The 22,200-nt window shown below is 39.9% G+C and overlaps 1 protein-coding gene across 1 annotated transcript in view; it reads left to right on the top strand.

Moving 5' to 3' along the window:
* Window positions 1–22,200, top strand: part of PDE6B (phosphodiesterase 6B) — a 58,938-nt gene that overhangs the window by 1,624 nt on the left and 35,114 nt on the right. The window contains exons 2-14 of the mRNA XM_089488696.1: window positions 3,308–3,460; window positions 4,077–4,166; window positions 6,573–6,713; window positions 8,112–8,186; window positions 8,270–8,334; window positions 10,683–10,749; window positions 11,088–11,135; window positions 11,383–11,532; window positions 12,961–13,104; window positions 13,372–13,437; window positions 15,572–15,718; window positions 16,938–17,045; window positions 19,305–19,414. Of these exons, the coding sequence (XP_089344822.1) occupies window positions 3,308–3,460; window positions 4,077–4,166; window positions 6,573–6,713; window positions 8,112–8,186; window positions 8,270–8,334; window positions 10,683–10,749; window positions 11,088–11,135; window positions 11,383–11,532; window positions 12,961–13,104; window positions 13,372–13,437; window positions 15,572–15,718; window positions 16,938–17,045; window positions 19,305–19,414 (1,364 nt within the window). The remainder of the gene's footprint in view (window positions 1–3,307; window positions 3,461–4,076; window positions 4,167–6,572; window positions 6,714–8,111; window positions 8,187–8,269; window positions 8,335–10,682; window positions 10,750–11,087; window positions 11,136–11,382; window positions 11,533–12,960; window positions 13,105–13,371; window positions 13,438–15,571; window positions 15,719–16,937; window positions 17,046–19,304; window positions 19,415–22,200) is intronic.

Raw genomic sequence — 22,200 nt, 5'->3', positions numbered from 1 at the left:
AGTGCAAATTATTTTGCTGAAGTGTAATTTCATCACTGGCTATAATAGGTAAGGGTGCTGGGAATGGAGTCCAACAACATCTGGAGGGCCACATGAATATGAGGATACATATTTATATACATACAAGTTGATCCATTCAACTTGCAGGCTTGATCAGTGGCAATGTAAAGCTACTGCTGTAAAATAACACTTCTTTGTTCTGTAATGTAGCACTTAAACATGAAGAGCCTTCTCTCGAGCATTCAGATCCAGACTGCCCTTTCAAGTAGGCACAATGAAATCAGAGGATAACCGTGAAATCCCTGCCATCCATAAATTCTAGCTAGGATTACTTCAATGTTAAGTACTCTTTCAATAACTAGGTCATTTGCTCATCACAGATTGGTAGACAGGATAAACAAATAGTTTATTCCACATACAACTAAAAAGAGCCTAAGTACCTTAAAGGAACCAGATCCTGTTTGATTTTGAAAGACAAGCAGAGTCAGCCGTGGCTAGGACTTGGATGGGAGACTGACAACGAGTATCAGATGCTAAATGCTATAGGTCAGAGGAATGAACTGGTAAAACTACCTCTGAGGGTGAGTGTACACTGTAGAAATAATGTAGTTTGTGACCACTTTAACTGCCATACTCCATCCTACAGAATCCTGGGATTTGTAGTTTTGTGAGGTACTAGCACTCTTTGGCAGAGAGTAAAACTAAAAATCCCAGCATTCCATAGAGTGGAGCTACAGTACTTAAAGCAGTGTGAAACTGCATTATTTCTATAGCGTAGATGCATCCTGAGTATTATTTGCCTATGAAAACCCTATGAAATTCATGAGTTCACCATAAATTCACAGACAACTTGAAGGCAGAGAGTGGCATAGTGCTTAGAGTGGTGCGGTTTGACTATGACTCTGGAAATCAAGATTTGATTCAGCCATGAAACCCACTGGGTAACCTTGGGCAAGTCACATGCTCTCAGCCTCAAGAGAAGGCAATGGCATACCTTCTTTGACAAATCCTGCCCCTCAAAAAATCCCATGCTTTAGGGTTGCCATAAGTCAGAAATGACTTGAAGGCACATAACAACAACATACATACATAATTAAAACCATTTAAATGCAGTAGTTTTGTCCTCCCTTTCCTGCCATGCAGTGAAGTGGTCTGAATAGCCTTCGCTGTGAAATTTTACAGTGGAAATGAGATCACAGCAGGCAGAGGATAGATAGATAGATAGATAGATAGATAGATTAGATATTTCAGAGGAATAGGCAAAAGTACACAGGAAAACAGTGCTAGGCCCAGGGGTATAACATTCATGGCAGAAGAGAGGCAGTGTGCTATAGTGGCTAAAAATTGGACTGGGACTTGGGAGATCCAGTTTCTGCTCTCCACTGTACCTTCAAACACTCTGAGTGACCTTGGGCCAGTAATTCTCTTTCTCAGCCTGACCTACTTCACAGGGTATTTGTGAGGATGAAGTTGGGATTAGGAATGCCAGGTATTTATTATTATTTACATTATTAAAATATTTATATGCTGTCCCACATCCAGAGATCTCAGGGGCACTTACAGTAGTGTTAAAACAAGTTGCACAGGCTAAAAGGTGCATGGCACCTTGAGGTTACAGAAGGAAAGATAGGATGATAATGTGACCAATAAATAAACAGAGGTGCAACGCAGAGTTGCAAGCAGGCTGACTAAATCTAGAAGCAGAGATACAAAATTCAAAGATTTTGGAAAAAAAACACCACAATACAATTGATAGATTCGAAACAAAGCTTCAGAAACCAAGAGTTTCCTACATTTGAACTTACACAAATGACTTCAGCCAGCAGCGTATAGTCTTTTACATTTGAAAGTGGCTATAATTGCTCTCTTGGGGTCAAAGTCAGCCTTCACAGTGAAAGTTTCCACTGGGTATAAAGGCTGTATAACTGACTATGTGAGAGCCATCATGGTGTAGTGTGGTTTGAGTGTTGGACTATGGAGATCAGGATCAGAATCTCCACTCAGTCGTGGAAACCCACTGGGTGACCTTGGGCAAGTCACACTCTCTGAGCCTCAGAGGAAGGCAAAGACAAGCTCCCTCTGAACAAATCTTGCCAAGAAAAGCTTAAAGTCACCATAAGTAAGAAACAGCTTGACACACAACAACGACACAACTAACTAACTAACTAACCAACCAACCACCTAGAATCCCAGCCATTGCTTCTCGACAGGAATAATTTATCTATTCTGCCAGCCAGTATCACACCTTGCCAGTTCAGTTCACTTTTTCTCTGTACTCAGAACTTGGACAGAAACTTGCCTGACCTCCCATTTCCCTAGTAGCAGTTGGGTGCATCTTGCATTCTGTTTCTCCTTATGAAGAACCACATTGCCTCCTTCGGAAAAGAATGAAGCACTGGTACAGTATGATTCATAACAGTGTTTTAAAAAGCATACCCACCAACATTTTACAGATGGAAACCAAAACAGGTGTGGCCAAGCAACATTAGAATGTGGTCACGGTGGCAAATGTTATAAATGTGGAAGAAAACACAAGCTAGGAGAAGTTGCAATAGTTTGCTTTTGCCTAAGCCTACTGGGAATGGCAAGATTGCACACCCTCCTCTCCTCCTCTTGAGTTAATTGAGTGTAAAATACTTTTGCGTTTTGCACTCAGTTAGCAGCAACTGAAGTGCACTGAGGACCAAAAGGGGAAAGTGGAAAGAATGCAGACATTTTTCAAGCAGCTGAAAAAGTGGAATGACAGAGGATTGATTGGGATTCTCCCTGCCAAATTGGGACAGTTGGTGGATATGTAAAAGTGGTACCAAGTAAAGTGGTTTCTCTATTATTTATAGACTCTGTGGCGCTTTACAGACCGCCCAAAAGGGGCGGTCTCGTGCCGCTGCTGGTTGCAGCACGGAGGAGTTGCAGCAGCCAAACCGCACGACTCCTCTGCGCTGCAAAGAAGAAGCGCCAAAATGGTGCTTCTCTTTGCAGTGCAGTTATGCCACAAGGCACCAATGGCGCACTCGCAGCATCATATGTGCTGCGCGACGTGCGGACGCAGCATGTCCGCTACGTAAAGATGGCAGCCCTGTGTGGAACGAGCGCCACCAATTTGTACGGACTGGGTCCATATTAGGGTTAGGGGCGTCTGGAAGGGACGCCCCTTTCTAACCTTAATACAGACCCAGTCCGTACTTTTTGTAACGGGCCTGTGTTTAGGGGAGAAAGAAAAAAAGTTGGACTATCTATCTCTTCGACAAGGTGATCTGGTTCAAAGCTGTATTTCAGTGAAATCTGAATGTGTCTCTTTTTATACCAGTGTCACCATTTTAGCAGCTTTGTTGATGAACTCACTGGCTACACTACAAGAAACATACTTGCTACCCCAATCATGAATGGCAAAGATGTGGTTGGTGTGATCATGGCTGTGAATAAGATTGGAGGTTCATTTTTCAGCAGTGCAGATGAAAATGTAAGTATAGGTGGGATTCCTTGAGGAAGGACCTCTGCAGTGATGGCTGGCGGCTCCCATGTCAGTGGGATGATGAATTTGACCCAGGCTGGAAAAGAGGTCCCCAAGTTGTTCTAAATGGGAAGGTAGTCAAAACCTGGAGTGGGTTCAGCATCCCACTGACAGAGGAGCACCAGCCACCACTGGACCCCAATCTAAATATAGTGAGCTTTCCACATTAGCTGTGGTTAGGGGCAGAGGAGGTCCATGAAATGGGGGGGGGGGGGGATGCAAATTAAAAAAAAATTACCTGAAAGAATACTTCTCTAGAAATCTCTAGGTCCTCCAGAACAACTCTATAGTCAATTTCCAGCAGACGTTGACATAGAATCATGCTGGTGCACCTAAAAATGCCTAGAGAAGTGTTATCTCTAAGACTCTCTGGGTCTTGCAGCATGACTCTATGGTCAAATTCTGGTAGTTCTAGTGGAGGACCTAGAGATTCCTGGAGAGAACATATTAATCAAATCCACAAAAGTCAAAACCACAAATGTGGAGGGTCAACTGTACTCTGTCTCTTACATAGGGCTACACTGCAGACACTGTTGAACTGAACAGAACTTTCTTATGTTCCCAGCTTTTTCTGAAGTACCTGAGTTTTGCTGCTTTGAATCTGAAAATTTATCATCTGAGCTACCTTCACAGTTGTGAAACTCGAAGAGGTCAGGTGAGAAAACAGTTTCTGAAAGCAAATTTTCTTCTTTTTGTTTTTGCTTGTGTTTAGAGTTGTCATACATGCCTCATATCCAGGCATCTATTTTGCATATTATTAATTTACATTCTGATTATGCAAATTGAACACGTTAGTCATTGTACTTTTTGTACCATTGTACTTCAACATCAATAACAGTACCAAACTAAGAACCCCCCCCCCCCCCAAAAAAAAAAAAGCTGGTGCGAAGAGAGGGAGCCTTCCAAGAAGCCCCAGAGATGTTCCACTGTGCCACCTAGATCTAGGCTCAAGCCACCAACACAGTCACCACACCACACAACAAAAGGCTATCTCTGCTTGCCTCCTTTTCTTTCCCACCTTCTGGGCCTGTTGGGGAAAAGGGAAGGGACGAATAAAGTGGCAATCCTAGACCTGGGCACTAGCAACTGGAGCCTGCAGCGTGGGATGAGGCTCCCACCAGTGCCAGTCTTCTTGCACAGTTTTCTGCTTCATCACCACTGCCACATTTTAACCTACCCATCAGCCTGTGATGAAGGAGAAATCCAGGATCTACTGCTTCAGCTGGCCCAGCAGGCTGGGATTTTTTTTTAGTTCCTTCAATCAGGGGTTTTCCAGGACAAATGGCAACCCTACTTGTGTTCAGTGCTAAAATCTAATTAGATAGCTAGTTACTTACTTTTGATAGTAGTCTTTCAAAATTAGAATGAAGACAGATGTGACAACTGAATAACTTAAGTCACCCCTTCATTGATCTCCTCCCATACCACATCATACAGAAGCCTTAGCAATGTTTTTTGTACTACATTTATTTATTCATTGTGATTCCCATATATCACTGAATATAATGTTAATAATTGTGGCATAAACAATTAGCAAAATTAAAATTATACCTTTAAATTACAATACAATACATACAGCCTACATGTATTTAAATGCACATAGTGGCATGTGGTGAAAGTGCAAATTAGATAAGATGTGATTTAAAAATATAAACAATTTTCAATTTTTTAAAATTAAAATTTTAAATTTATTTTTTTCCATTTTTAAAAAATGTAAAAACCTGAGGCCTCTTCTTTCTCCCTGAACCTCGTCCCAGTCACAACATCTTTTCCACTGAGCTCCAGCATTTTAAAGGGATGCAGGCGAACACCACAGCCCGTTTCTACCAAAAAGCAGATGTTTGGGGAGCAGAGGTGTTATCTCTCTCTTAGGGTGTCAAGTGGTGCGATCCACACACCCCGCACTCATTTAGTGATGCCCCGAGTAGTTTGAAAGCACTTTCACTGCTCATAGACCAGATGCAGTGTTTTTGTCATGAGATGTGATTCAGATTTTCAGCAGGATCACACTGAGCAAGAACCAATGGACAAGGAGCAATGGTGGGCACCCACTGGCTAACACCATTGTCACACCTTCCCCCAGTGATAATCACAAATTCACACAGAAGGAGTTGGGCGGTGTTTGCCTGCATGAATGGGAGGAAAGTTATCCATTGTGTGTGGAACCTCTTGTGATCATTGGACAGATGGAAGAATGTTTCATCTTTCGTCTCACACGTTTAATTCAAAATCCACTCAAGATAGGGAGAATTGTGTCTCTGTCTCTATCAAGCTCTCTTGCATATCTACATCACAGTACTATGTTCTGTTAAGATATCAGTACCAGTATCTGAAGAATCAGTAGATGCCAGAGCGGGCCACACTCCACCCAAAATCTCCCAAATTGCTCAAGGCTTCATCTATAGAGTGGTGCCACCGTCTTCTACTCTAATTTCTTCCTTTCTGTTGGTCCATCGTGCCCTACCATTGTTGTAAGCCACCTCGATCTTATTGGAGAGGCGGGGTAGAAATAACAAACACAACAACTATTATTGTCATGCCTCCAGAGCATCTTTGATGCTCTTGAGACATATATTTAGTTGAGATTTAGGAAGGACTATTAAGAAAAACGAGATCAGTTTCATGTTTGTGTTTATAACCAGTAAAGCTTTTGAAACGTAAGAAATTTGTGGACAAGTCTTTTGTTCTGGCTGTGTTCCTGAGAGCCAGAGGCCTTACTACACCCAAAGTCCATAGCATCGCTCTTGGGACAAAACTATTATTATTATTATTATTATTATTATTATTATTATTATTATTACCATATTCTGTCATTATTCCACTGAACAGATGCATTCATTTTCATTAGAGGAACACCAAGTTCTGTATTGTCTCTTACTTACCTTGTGTCTCACTGCCAGCTCCATTTGCTTTGCTCTTGCACCATGTTTTTTCAAGTCAAAAGCTGGCAATATTATTCCTCCATCCCCACTCCTTGCACCAACAGCTGGGAATCAGAACCGATGCTCCTGAGTCTAATAGGATTCCCGGGCAACTTGTATTTTGGTTTTCCATCCTGCAGGTTTTGCTATGGTCAGCGAATAAGGTATTTGAGGAATTGACTGACATTGAGAGACAATTCCACAAAGCATTTTACACCGTAAGAGCATATTTGAACTGTGACAGGTATTCTGTGGGCCTTCTGGATATGAGCAAACAAAAGGTAAGATGAGTTCCTAAATACATTAAGGCATTCAGTGATGACAAAGGAAAAGCAGTAAAAGCAAATGTTTTTCAAGCAAAAGCCTCCAGGTTCAGTCCAAGGCTCAGAAAGTCTGATACACAAGGATGAGGTAGTTATTCATTTATTCATTCATTCATTTAACTTATATCTGCCTTTCTCCCAAGTGGGACCTGAAGAAAATCACATGTGAGTTAAAACATGGTGGATGAATAAAAATTTTATAGTAAAAAAGTTGAAACACAATTAATTAGATTACCAATATAAAATAATTTAAAGCAAGAACAATTTAAAAACAATGCATCACTCACATCTCATTAAAAGATCTTTCCACATAGCGACCAAATGATTGTTCAAGTTTTTAAGAAAGGACTTTACCTACTAGTAGTGGAAGAAGAGCTGGGTGGTGGTGACAGACTGGTCTTCCAATGCAGAGAGTTCCACAGCCTTGGAGCAGGCATCAAGAAGGTTCTTCCCATATCCTGTGTCCAAACATGAGAAGAGATGGTGAAAGAGTCCTCCCCTGAAAATCTTACAACTAGGCAGACTGATGGCAGAGTATAAATTGGAATTACAGAACTGTGACACAGAAAAAATATGCATACACAAGAGCTACCTAATGATTTCCTGTTGTTTATTCAAGCACAAAGCACTGTGCCTCAATGTATCTTAAGTCATAAATCTCAATTCCCAAACTTAATTGCTGACATCAATTAAAAATCATGTGATTTGTTTGTTCCTGATTTTATAGTTATTAAATAAATGCTTTTTTTGTTTTGTTTTAATCCCATCTTTCCTCCAAATAGGTTCTGACTGGCAGCATTTTCCCAGGATCACCATGTCTTCCTTTGCCAATCTAATTAGCCAAGTTCCTTATAACTGGAGGCACTTGCAAGTGAAACTATGGCCTGAAATAGACAGGCTGAAAAACGTGGTTTCCGGCAGCGTTCAGGGAATAGTGTTTAGATGACACATGCCCAGAATGTGGAAGGAAACCGTGCTGGGCCTGCACCTTCTCCAAAGAACCAGACCAAAAGGGAGTGGTAAAATACCGCTCTTTTTGCTGGCCTGGTTGAAAACTGCAGCAGCAGCCCAAATCAAGGCTAGGTGCATGCAGTTGCTATGGCCCTGGTGCAAATAGTGCTGGCGCAGCCACAGACCATGTTTTTTGGCCTGTCTGTTTTGGGCCTATGACTCTCTGCATGCAAAATGTGTTCTCTTCCATTGAGCAATGTTCTCTCTGTTGCCACTATGTCACTTTTTCTGTTTTTCTGTTACCATTTCAATAACGGGGTACATTACACTGGAGTTCCATTTCACAAGATTCTCAGCCTGCTAAACTCAGCTGATTCATGTCATTAAATCTGCTTGCCTTTCCAGGAGTTTTTTGACTTGTGGCCAGTTCTAATGGGTGAAGTTCCACCTTATTCAGGACCTCGAACCCCAGATGGCAGAGTAAGTCATCAGACAGATAAGAAATACCCAGTTTCCCTAATTACTTATTTGATACTAATGTTCTGTTTCTGTTCTTTTTATAGGAGATTGCATTTTATAAAGTTATTGATTACATCTTACATGGAAAGGAAGACATTAAAGTTATCCCGTAAGTAGAGTCAAATAATCTAATGGGTAATATTTTCATCTATGGAAACTGGCTATAGTGAAGTCACAACCCCCACCCCCCACCCCCCAATCTAATGTACAAAGGCATTTTCCTTAGAAAGTACTACTAGTGTGTGGCATAGTGCTTTGAGTTCTTGGCTAAGTTACTATCTCTGTTCAGCCATGAAGCTCATGGGCAACCTTGGGCCAGTCATTTACTCTCTCTGCCTTATTTATCTCACAAAGTTGTTGCATGGATGAAAGTGTGTTTGCTGGGGAGATACAACCATAAATGATGCTTTCCACTCTTTGGAAGAAACCAGATTACTTAGTGCAAACAGAGCAAGCACCACTCAATTTTGGGAGTAAGCAAGCTGTCTTTCTACTTTTAAATATTCATATCTGGGCTACAGCAGGAATTCTTTAAATCTGATCCATAATGAACTTGCACTTGAATGATAATACAATCATCATCATCACCGCAACAATGACAACAACAACAACAATTTATTTATTTATATTTAGTTGTAACCTGCTTCCCCCAAAAAAACTGGTACTCAAAGCAGCCTACAATTTAAAATAACAATACAATTAAAAACATACAACAAATGCAATAAATATAGCATGCACTTTTTTTGTAGCAATAGGAAAAGAAAACTGTATTGAAAATGTACCTCTCTGTGCATTTAGAAGTAGCTATACTGCATATAAAGTGAAGGGAAGCCTTTAGAAACATACTCATGTTAGTCTGGATCCATATGCAAAGGGATCTTGTGGCACCTTTGTGTCTAACTGAGAGAAAGAAAGAAGTTAGCAGCATAAGAGTCTGTAAACGTAAGTCTACTTCCTCAGATGTGTTCCCATGAATGGAAGCGTTCCCATATATATGTTCATTTCAAAGGCTTCTGTGTCAGTCAACAGAATGAATCAATTGGAAGTTAACTTTGCTTGCAAATGTATCAGTCACACAGAGCCAGTTCAACCAGGTCTTGACATCATGTCAGCCTAGCCAGGATTCATGTTTCTCATTGTCATCTACATTAGGATAGCTCTCAAATATAGAAGAAGCAGAATTTTTAAATCAAAGTCTTTGATGATATTTCCAATACAGAATTTTTTTTTTAGTTACACTGATTCCAGATGTAACATATGGAAATGGGAAAGCAAAGGCAAAATCCCCTATGAATAAATCCTTGTCAAGAAAACCCCATGAAAGCCTTAGGGTCAGCATATGTTAGAAATGACCTAAAGCCACACAACAACAACAACAACGACAACAATAGAAATGTATAGAAGTGTCAACTTCATCACCACTACCACCACCATAAAAAAAGGATATGACATAGGCTGAGATTTGAGTTATAAAGATACAGTGTAAAATATCTTAATTTGGTATTTCATATAGGTGTTGGTCCTTTGTTCTTATGTTTTACATCCCCACAGTTCAGCTGTGTAATTCAGCAGAATTAAAACTATCATTCTCAGAATTTAAACTGTTCAAAATGTGGCTAGTGAAAGTGTGGTCCATAAGCCATATGCAAATCCTAGGGATGCTTTGTGACCGCCAGACGCCTCAATTTTTTTAAAATTAAAAAAAAAAATCTTGCCTCCAAATGCCTTCCAGACATTCCTCTATGTCATTCAGGTCCAACATTGCCGTATGTTTGTCTCCCTTGGGTTATTTTAGGTCTAGGAAAGACTTTTTTTAAAAGAGGGAAGTGACCAAAAAGTTGACTTCAATTCTACAATCCTGGGCCTAAAGCACAGCATACAAACACACTTTTGTATGTTTTTAACTGTATTGTTTCTTAATTTGTGAGATGCTTTGTATCCCAATTTTTTTGGGGGGAAAGTGGGATATAAATAAATCTAACAACAACAACAACAACAACAACAAGAGTGAAATTGTTCCCCCTCATCCCTGGAGGAATTTGAGAGCAAAGAAGTTGGAATAATTTGAAGCAAAAAATTATTTTTTCAAGATTAGAAAGGAGCCAATAATTCTAATAGTTGCCCACCCCTTTCTCTCTCTCTCTCTCTCTCTCTCTTTCTCTCTCTCTATATATATATGTATTAAATGTTCATTTTTTGTGCCATATTAGATCTTACCAGTTTCACCTTACCAAAAGACATTTGTAAAATTACTGCTGCAAATACAACCATTTAGAAAGTCGCCTCTTCTTTTTGCTCATTGTTCAAATGAATAGCCATTCCTTTTTTTGTTTTGTTTGCATATTGAAAAATAACCAATTGTTAACCATTTAACAATTTCACAACTAATTTAAACGCTTCCTCGGTTGGCAAGTCTAGCTTGGTCATAGTTTTAATGCATTTTTCCTTTCCATTTAGTAATCCTAAACCAGAACACTGGGCACTGGCCAGTGGACTCCCGACATACGTAGCAGAAACTGGCTTTGTGAGTATTTATGCTTGCATATTTTCATAACTCATCAAGACAACGAAGAAACATGTGATATATTTCGCACATGCCTTAAGAGTTCTAGACTTGTTTTTCTCAGACAGGAGTCTCCCCATGGCACACAGCAAAGTACCTTTGGAAAATTTCAAAAGCACTTTCTAATATGGCATAAATAAGGGTGCCATGTAGTTTAAAGGAGATGTTTTTCAAATGTGTTCAAGACAAACAACTACAATGCTTCAACTACATTATTAAACAATTCTAAGTTAGATTTAATTAGGAAAACACTGAAAATAACCTGTGCATGTAAACAAAATGTCTTTACAATTTTCCAGATTTGCAACATTATGAATGCCGCTTCAGATGAAATGTTTATCTTTCAGGTACTGTAATAATATGATTACAACTATTTATGAGGTCCCTCCATTTGCATCTCCTGGGAAGAGAAAATTAACTCAAATATATTTAAATCCATATTGCAGACAATATTCTAAGCTGTAGTGTAAATACAGCATCGTCCATACAATATCCTGTTTAATTACAGATTTACAACATGTAAATATAGTATAGCTATTTCTATTGAAAGAATATGCAATTTATTCTTTCATGACCATGTGCTGCTTTTTAAAGGAAGGTCCTGTTGATGAATCAGGTTGGGTCATCAAAAATGTTCTATCCATGCCAATAGTCAACAAAAAAGAAGAAATTGTCGGTGTCGCTACATTTTACAACAGGAAAGACGGGAAACCTTTTGATGAGCAGGATGAAATATTAATGGAGGTAGGCCTCTTGAATGAAGCAGAAAACACAAGTGTTTTCTAAAATAAAGTTGATTGCTAAATGCTCACATAATTCTGGAATATTCTGAGAGCATGCTCACTACTAGTGCAAAGAATAACCCAACCAGTTCAACAGCGTTTTTGGGTCTCTTTGTGGTAAGCAAAAATGCAACTTCTTTGCCATTGATGGCGGCCTCTTTTCAGTGCCAAGCTGAGATCTAGCTTTACATTAAAGGCTAGGAGCTTAATTATTTCATCTAGATTTGTACATAGGTTTAATTTTCAGTTGCTTAGTAATTGTCAGAATTTTAAATTATGGTTAAATTTTAGATTGTCTAAACTATAAGCTGTCCAGAGATTTTATAATATAGCACAAGATATAAATAATCGTCAAATTTGGACTAGACACATCTATTCCAACAGAGAACACTTTCAAAAAGAAGTCTGCTGTTTGGCAGCCCTTCAAATAGAAGATTCTCCTCTGTAAAAGAGGACATGTAGCCCTATTCCTTCTTTTATACTTCTTACCTCTGCTGCCCACCCATTTTACCTGTAAATGGATTGCATTATTCCTTTGTAACATTATTCATTATCAGTACTGAGTTCATTTAATAGTCTTAATAATAATAATAATTTGTTTTATTTATATACCGCTATTCCAAAGATCATAGCGGTGAACAGCAAGTAAGCTATTTAGCAAGTAAGCTAATTTGCCCCCAACAGTCTGGGTACTGATTTTAGCGACCTCCTCGGAAGGATGCAAGCCTGAGTCGAGCTTGGGCCCTTTTGCTGGTCTTGAACTCGCAACCTTGTGGTTTCGAGTGAATGGCTGCAGTACAGGCATTGAACCACTGCGCCACCAGGGTCTTTTGCTCCAGTCCCTTATTCTTCCTTCCCTTATTCTTCCTTCCCTTTTCTCATCTTTTGCCTTTTCTGCTGCCTTGTTCTCTACAATCAACTTCAAATAATCTTTGACGAAAGCTCAGGATTTAGATTTGTGTTCTTTAGCTTCTCTTTATCACTAGAATTACCTCCTGGCTTCCTCTGTTCCTCAAAAAGCTCATCTTTCTTCTTAGATGGCAAGCCTGAAGAAAGAACTGTTTCCCTGCTCTTTATCCAGGAATTGCTTGGTAGTGCTTTTAGAATAATAATTTTAAAAGAACCACACAAAACCTCCCAAATCTGCTAATTTCTGCAGGAGGGTGTTTTAAACTATGACATTTCTATTCTCTGTTCTTCATCCATGAGGATAGCCATCTAGATTCCTTATGAAGTGGAAAGGTGGAATGTAAACCCTGAAAATAATAAAGAGACAAGCATGTATATCATCATGACTGTTCAAGATTATTAATACTGTTGATTTGGAAAAGAAGAAAAAAGGGTGAAGTGTTATTTAGCTATACCAACAACCTCTGTTTTATTTCCCGAGTCTCTAACACAGTTTCTTGGATGGTCTGTACTCAATACTGATACTTACGATAAGATGAATAAACTGGAATATCGAAAAGACATCGCACAGGATATGGTGCTCTACCATGTAAGATGTGACAAGAATGAAATTCAAGCAATCCTGGTATGACCTTTAAAGTCTTCCCTCATGTTCCTTTCTCCTTTCCTTCTTCTTGGTTGATAGAATTGCACCATTTCATCTGTAATAGATTAGAAAGCTTTCAACAACTGGCTATTGCTAGTGAAACATTTTAGAGTATCATTAAAGAATAGATTTTTTTAAAAAAAATGTTTATTATAATACTGGCTGGGAGTCCACTGCCCTTTTGATTTTCTGCCTTGCTTCATCTGAATCCAGCAATAGAGATTGTAACTGTGTTTGTCTCCACAGCCTACATGGGAAAAGCTTGGAAAAGAGGTGGCTGACTGTGATGAGGAAGAGTTGGCAGAAATTCTGGTGAGTCTCCATAAGGCTTTTCATGGACTAGAGTTATAAATAATATGTGTACATTTCCTGATCCTCTATGAGGCAGTGCATCTCAACATTTCCAGACACCCTACTGAAGAACATTGCCATAGTCGCATAGAGCTTGAAGGGATGTCATATTGAGGAGGGAGCAAGCTTGTTTTCTGCTGCTCCAGAGACTAGGACCTGGAGCAATGGATGCAAGCTGCAGGAAAAGAGATTCCACCTCAACATTAGGAGGAACTTCCTGACAGTAAGGGCTGTTCAACAGTGGAACACACTCCCTCGGAGTGTAGTGGAGTCTCCTTCCTTGGAGGTCTTTAAACAGAGGCTTGACGGCCATCTGTCTGGGATGCTTTGATTTAGATTTCCTGCATGACAGAATGGGGCTGGACTGGATGGCACTTGTGGTCTCTTCCAACTCTATGATTCTATGAGCTGGAAGAGATCTCAAGATCCACTTAATCTAACCCCCTGCCAGGAACAAATTTATAACAAAGCATTCCTGAGAGATGGCCAACCAACTTCAGTTTAAAAACCTTCGAGGAAGGAGAGGCCACCACCCTCTGAGACAGACTATTCCACTGTCAGACAGTTCTTAGAATGAAATCATTCTTCCCAATGTTTAGGTGGAATCTCTTTTCTTCTAATTTGAAACGTTTAGTTTGTGTTCCAGTCTTGGAACAACAAGCTGGTTCCATCTTCTACATGGCATTACTTCAGATATTTAAAGGTGGCTATCATGTCACATCTCAGTCTTCTCTAATAACTGCTGTGAGGTTTTGGGAGGTTTGGGGGAGGTTCGTTTGTTTTGCCTCTGCCTGGGAATGAAAAGACCAGCAGTTTTGTTCACCAAAAGCAACAATACAGGGTGTGTGTGGGTGCAAAAGTATTCTGTTTAATACAAATGTATTGTATTTTGTGCATACACAGTCAGATTTTTAAAGTAGTTCGGTAAATTTTTCACAAAAATAATCAAAAGTTTATAAACAATCTTATAATCTCACCTAGGTGGGGGAAAAACATTTTCAACTATAGTGGGCCCTTGGTATCTGTTGGAATTTGGTTCCAGGACTTCCCGTGAATACCAGAATCCTTGGATGCTCAGGTCCCCTTAAATGCAATGGCATAGTAAAACAGTGTCCCTTATATAAAATAGTAAAAGCTTTCCTTTTTGGAATTTAAGAATTTTTAAAAACATTTTCAAGCTCTGGATATTTGAATTCATGGATAAAAAAACTGTGGATATGGAGGGCTGACTGTGTTTTGTTCTTCTGTATGGGAATAAAATCTATAGGGATTTACATCCCTCTTCTGAGGTCATATCTTTATTATAAAATGTTACAGGGCTGAACTAGGAAGCTTCTTTCTTTATCATGCATTACAGTTGAAATCACTTATACAATCAGAGTGGACAGAGCCCCACGTATAGGCATGCAATATTGCAGCATTGACCAATATGCTTCATGCAACTAGAGGAGGACTATGTACATGATAGAAATCATTTGATCTCTCAGATCCTAACCTAATCTCCCTCCCACATATTAGTCAGGCATGCATTTTATCTACAGCTTTTACTTATAAGAAAATTATATGGTAAGAAACATAACTATTCCACACTTCGTTACTTCTCAACTAAGTATTATTTTCACCCACAAAGAGGCCAGGTTGCGCAGAAAATCCCTTAATTTTGTGTGCCTATTGGGCTTTATAAAAAATCTGTTCAGTTTCTAAATAAGCCACCATCAAACAAATGGATTATGAAGGTGTCATGTTTAACCAACAAGAATTTGTTATGAAATAACAGCCCCCTAATTTGCACATAATGGAAAACAAAGGTTAAGAGAAAAGGAAACTCAATGCCTGCAAAGTCCTTCACTTGGCTACACGAGAGAAGCGATATGCGGGAATGACCAAATCTAAGACTTCTTGGGCTTGTGGCAGCTCGTGCACATAACACCAAACCATAGTTTAGCATTACATGTGAATAAAATGAATGACTGTATGGGCACATTAAAATAAATAGCATTGCAGCCACAGGTTGTGAGCTCCTCGAGGCAGGCTTGTTGCTTCAGCAGAGATACTTTTACCATATGGACATGCTAATGTAATTCTTTTCCTGCAGAAATCACAGCTTCCAGATCCTGAAGAATATGAAATCTATCACTTCCACTTTTCTGATATGGAATGGACTGAATTAGACCTTGTGAAATGTGGCATTCAAATGTACTATGAGCTTGGAGTGGTGAAAAAATTCCAAATTCCACAGGAGGTAAGTGAGAACTTTACTCCGTAGGCTAATTCCTATCATCATGAATATTGGGAAGCACATCCCTCTAACGGTGAGCCCTCCATGGCTTTGTATTTACCCATTTCTAAGAACATAAAAATATCTTAACTTTTCCAAGTTCAGAAGCAGCATGTGCTTGTTTCTAGAGGATGATAGCTCTATAGAATGTTTATAAGCATTTTACTTTATAAATATTTTAATGTTTATAAAGCCTGCAACATTTGGTAGGAGCTTCACTCTTTTTCACCATATCATATAAAAATTGAGAGCCAGCATGGTGTAGTGGTTTAGGTGTTGGACTAGGACACTGGAGACCAGGATTCAGTTCCCTGCCCAGCCATGAAACCTGCCAACTGACCCTGGGCAAGTCACATGCTCTCAGCCTCAGAGGATGTCACTGGCAAAACCCCTCTGAACAAATCTTGCCAAGAAAGCCTCATGATAGGTTTGTCTTGGGATTGCCATAATTAGAAATGACTTGAAGGCACAACCACCACAACAATAACAACCCATCCTTCTTCATCTTTTGACTTTGAATTTTAAAAAAGGAGCCATTCGAACCCATCTGTATAGGGCCAATGAACAAAAATAAACAAAGTGGTTTGAACCTCTATGTCATAAACAATGTAATTCCAAATCCACAGGAGCAAACAAAAAGCAGGAAGTGGTTTTTCAAAAATCCAAGAGATCTGAGTAAGGAACCAGTTGAGATATGTGAAATTTGTTGGCTCTTTAGCATGTTCTCTTATTTGACTAATTAATACTTTAACAACTAACAACTTTGGAATTAATGCTGAAATAAGTTGTCCCATTATCTTAGACAATGTCTATAATCTAATTGATTGCAATTAGTTCTTATCTCTGGCCGTATCTATTATGTTTTAAATACAATATAAGGTATTTCAAGAACCACAGTTATTAGATGCAATACAGATGTTCTAAATAGAGCCATAAAATAAAATGCCTTGAAAGAAAATTAAAAAAATTCTAACCATTTATCCTCTAAATTAATCTGCCCTCACTTCAAGGCAAATCTACAAAGTTAGAGGAAAATGCTTCTTCTTCTTCTTCTTCTTCTTATTATTATTATTATTATTATTAATTATTTTTTGCAAGCTTCTTGTTTGATTCCACAACAGTGCCTTGTGTCATTTCCAGAAAGCACTCAAAAACTATACTCATTACAGTTCTGTTTTCACAGGTGTTGGTGAGATTCATTTATTCAGTCAGCAAGGGTTATAGAAGAATTACTTATCACAACTGGCGCCATGGCTTCAATGTTGCACAAACCATGTTCACACTTCTTATGGTATGTCTTTTCTGACATTTGTTCTCCCACGAAATGGTCTGAAAATCAAATCAGACATTGAGAGAAATATATATTCCCTACAATGAATCTGTCTTCCCTTTTCCAGTCTCAGAGATATGTGCCTTAGCAGTCAGACTTGAAAATTAAACCTGGGTCTATCTTCCAATAGCCAATCACAAAACAAAGCAAGCTAAATAATGTGTGTGTGTGTGTGTGTGTGGCAGAAATCAAGTGCCATGCCAAACCACTATAGCACTTCAAGAACCACTTCCACAAAAATGCTGAACACACGTTTAGAGAAATTTTTATTTACTTACTCAGTTTACACCCTTGCATACATTTAATTTCCCCCCATGAATTACCAAATTGGATGTTTGCTCGCAAAAGGGACATATGCATCTGCAGGATAAGAGTTTCTATTCACTGTCCCACCTATAGAGTATTTAAGAGCCTAGATTCCCGCCACCTAACTGCAAAAAACTTTATAATCTGCAAGATTTCAAACCGGATTCAGGACGGGATACGGAGTTGAGACTGCCATGGTCTCCTTAGTCGATGATCTCTGTCTGGGCATTGACAGGGGAAGTGTGACCCTGCTGGAGCTCTTGAACCTCTCAGCGGCCTTCGATACCATTGACCATGGTATCCTTCTGGAACGCCTGGAAGAGTTGGGTATTGGAGGCACTGCATTGCAGTGGTTCCGGTCCTATCTCTCAGACAGGTTTCAGATGGTGTCGCTTGGGGACAGTTGTTCGGCCAAGAGGGAGCTCAAATCAGGCATCCCTCAAAGCGCGATTCTGTCCCCAATGCTATTTAACATTTACATGAAGCCGCTGGGAGAGATCATTCAGAGACATGGGGCGGGGTGTTATCAGTACACTGATGACACCCAAATATACTTCTCTATGTCTTGGACTGAAGCAGTGACTAAAGATGGCATCTCTCCTCTGAATGCCTGTCTTGGGGCGGTAATGGATTGGATGAGGGAAAACCGACTTAAGCTGAATCCAGGTAAGACGGAAGTACTCGCTATAGGAACCCCGAATCCAAGAATGGAGTTGTGTCAGCCAGTTCTGGATGGGGTCACACTTCCCCTGAAGGATTCTGTTTGCAGCTTGGGGGTGCTCCTTGACTCGTCGCTCCAACTGACAGCTCAGGTGGATGCAACTGTCAAGAGCGCCTGCTATCAGCTTCATCTGATACGCCAACTGCGCCCCTTCTTGGAGCTGAGGGACCTGGAAACAGTAGTACATGCACTGGTAACCTCTTGATTGGACTTCTGTAATGCGCTGTACTTGGGGCTACCCTTGTGCCAAGTTCAGAAACTTCAGTTGGTGCAAAATATGGCTGCCAGATTGATCACGGGAACTTCTAGGAATGACCATATAATACCGGTCTTGAAGTCCCTGCACTGGCTGCCTATTAGTTTCCGGGCAAAGTACAAGGTGTTGGTGATTACCTTTAAAACCCTACATGGCTTGGGCCCAGAGTACTTGAGGGAACGCCTTCTTCCCTATTGTCCGCCCCACACACTAAGGTCCTCTGGAAGAAATCTACTACAGCCAAAAAAATCTAGGGTAACATCTGTCTCCCAGAGGGCCTTTTCTACTACTGCTCCTCAACTATGGAACGACCTGCCGGAGGAGATCCGTCACATTTCCACTCTGGTAGCTTTTAAGAAAGCACTCAAGACGGATCTCTTCCAGCAGGCCTTTCCAACCTAGTTATCCTCCCCAGATATAGAGATATTTGCCCCCTCGCCTGTCTATTCTTCCCCACCTATGTTTCGGCCTATTTTTTGGTTGTTTAATGTATTTAATGTTTTTAATTGTTTTTATACTATTATTGTTTAATTTTGTTTTAGTACTGGGAATGGGGGGTAGGTCTAGGGTTTGATTTTTTAACTCTATTGTAATATGATGTATTTTATTGTTGTAACCCGCCCGGATTCTTCGTGATTGGGCAGGCTAGAAATAAATCTATTATTATTATTATTATTATTATCATTATCATTATCATTATTATTATACACTAGGGGAAAGTGATGTAGCAGCATAGTAAACATGGTTTTGGCTCACACTATTTCAGATTGCAGGGCTCCATATTACAAGTTCCATCTATTAATGTGTTGTTTTAAAAACTTCCTACCATTTTCTTAGTGTTTTAGTGCTTTTAAAAAAATTATTAGCAACTAACATAACACTGAAATTTTGATTGGAGACACTAATTGGGAGGTGTGATTCTGATCTTCTTGTGTAGACAGGCAAGCTGAAACAGTACTACACAGATCTTGAAGCACTGGCTATGGTTACTGCAGCTTTGTGTCATGATATTGACCATCGAGGAACCAACAATCTTTATCAGATGAAGTAGGTACTTCTCTATTAATAGCTTGTCAAGTCCAGCAGTTAACAAAGTTCAGAAATTCAGGCTTCAGCAGTTAAAACTCAGTAAACCTTTATTCAGTAACTACAGGCCCATACAAGAGCCAATCATTGTCAAAATTATGCAGCAAGCCTTAGCAATGCCTAATTAAACCAAACATATTTTGCAAACGATTGGTAGGCTAATTGCTTATTTGTTACAAACTCAAACCAACTTTAGTTGTCTCAGGGTGCGAACAGAGAGGTGAAAATAAAGCTGCTTCGGATCACTTTGGAGGTATGCTGTTTAAATGATGCATGCATCCTAAGAGGCTGGAAGCTGCTCCAAAGCTGTGCTCCAGTCCTTAGGACTGAAGCAGAGTTTTGGCGCAGCTTCCAGCCTCTTAGGACGCCTGCATCATTTAAACAGCATACCTCCAAAGTGACCCGAAACAGCTTTATTTTGGCCTGTATGTTTGGGCCCTCAGTTACCATACCACCCCTTTTTTGTTCCTTCAGCCAGTTTCTTCCCAAATGAATGACCTTAGTTAGTCTTGAGCCAAGCCTGCCTCCTCTTCTTTGTTATCATACCCCTGTGGATGTGTTAACCACTTCTTTGCAATAATTGCTTCACTGCATCTTCCATTATAGTACCTTAGCACAATAACTCCCATTGTTGTTATTGTTGTGTGCCTTCAAGTCATTTCTGATTTATGACAACCCTAAGGCAAACCTTTCATAGTGTTGTCTTGCCAAGACTTGTTTAGGGGGGTTTGCCATTGCCTTCCACTGAGGTTGAGAGAGTGTGACTTACCCATAGTGAGTTTTATGGCTGATTTTGGAGTTGAACTGTGGTCTCCAGAGTCGTAGTCCAACAAACAAACCTCTGTGCCATACTGGCTCAAAGATCCTCCACAGCCCATATTGTGGTACTGCCTTGCTTATTGTTGTTGATGTGTACAACAGTTTCAGCTAATGGCAACCCTATCATAGGGTTTTCTTGGCAAGATTTGTTCAGAGGAGGTTAGCCATTGCCTTCCCCTGAGGCTGAGAGCATGTGACTTGCCCAAAGTCACCCAGTGGGTTTTATGGCAAGTTGGGGTATTGTCTCTCAATTTTTATGTGATATGGTGAAAAAGAGTGAAGCTCATATCAGATGTTGCAGGCTTTCCACATATGTGGTCCTTTCTCTCCCCCACCACTTGGCTTGTTGGACTCATTTCTTCATAAGTTTTTAAAACTGCAGTGCGGAACACAAAATTCACCCTAGCCCTGTCATTAATCTTATCAGGAGTACTTCTCCTTTTGATTATCTATTTCTGCTCCTCTTGAATATCTCCTCCTTTTCAGCAACTACTATACTGAGTGTCCATCTTCCCATGTGGTCATAGCCTGTGATTAGGGATGTGTGTAGTATTGCCAAACAAAATATGAATTATGCTTCCCCGTGAATTTTTTCCTTTAGTTCCCAAATTTCTAGCAGCATAGAGATTTAAAATGTCAGCTGCACATTTAAAAATATAGTTTAGGCATCCAAACAAAAGGGGTATGGGAAAATTAGCAAGAGAACAAGAACGAGAACATGGCAAATATGTGACTTCTAGGTGAGAGCAGTTTTCAATGACTCCTTCTCTGCAATTCTAGGGATTTAAAGAAGATTTTATGGGGGTGGGAAATTATTATTTGGAGGGGCAAAGCCCTAATTGTGGAGACCAGCGATTTTTAAAAACTGTGTCGGGGACTGGCAACATATTTGCACCTGTTGGTTAAAATGGCTTTGTTTGTTCTTAAAAACCTACCAAGGACTGACAACCACAACTTTTAGCTGCTCTGGTTTAAAGGATACAGTTTGACCAACCCAAAAGAACTGTACTGCAAGCAATTTGTATACATTTCAATTGGCTCTAAAATCTCATCTCCCTGGGATGTATAGCTTATTTAGCCTTTTTTAGGGTTACATAGCACTGAGCCATGGCGGTCAAAGTGGTGTCAAGCTGCATTAATTCTACAGTGCAGATGCAGCTGAAGAAAGCAGTTGGATAGGTGAACATGAGGCAATGTGAGAAATGCTAAGAGCTGATCTTGTATTTTGAGGCGAGTGGGGAGCTCATGGCATTTTTTTACATTTGAACTTCCACCTGTGCTCAACTTGTATATTTTTAAATAAAGGCATGGAGGATAAAAATAATCCATGAGCTCAACAGTTATCTCAAAGGAAAACAAACTTTGGATAAAACACTGTCCTTCACTGCTCAGAGAAATGGGACGGTCCCATAAATACCACTCTAGATTCTCTTTAAGAATAAACAGATGAAAATAATCTTCCTCTTTAAGCACCCCTGAATACCACATGCTGTATTTTGAAGTCCTCATATTTTCATATCTCATATCTGGAGATTGCATGTCTTTGAGAGATGACCTTTTAGGAACACTATGTCAGGTTCCCAGGAAAAAATAAATGTGTCCCCAAGGTATGTGGGCATCCAGGTAAATGAGACAGTCAAATATTAAGTGCTCCTTCCTTCCGCTAAGTAATCTACATTTCCTCTCAAAACTTCAGACAGAGGATCTCTTTGAATCCAAAGCCGTCAGCCAATCTCTCTGCCTATCCCTTGTTGTATTCCCAGTCAAGCTTCCCTGTTCCTCCATCTCAGGGATACCCTGATCCTATTACTGTTTGTGTCACACTAAAATTACAGCCATCAACCAGTCCAGAATCCCCTTGTTGTTCCTTGGGAAAAGGCATCAAGCCTTTGTTACCTGACCAGAGAGCCCATCACTTGGGGCTAGTT

Source organism: Sceloporus occidentalis, unplaced genomic scaffold (genome assembly GCF_023333645.1).
Source record: "Sceloporus occidentalis isolate IW3139 unplaced genomic scaffold, rSceOcc1.0.p SCAF_1, whole genome shotgun sequence".
Lineage (NCBI taxonomy): Eukaryota > Metazoa > Chordata > Lepidosauria > Squamata > Phrynosomatidae > Sceloporus > Sceloporus occidentalis.
This window is presented reverse-complemented; position numbering and strand designations above follow the sequence as displayed.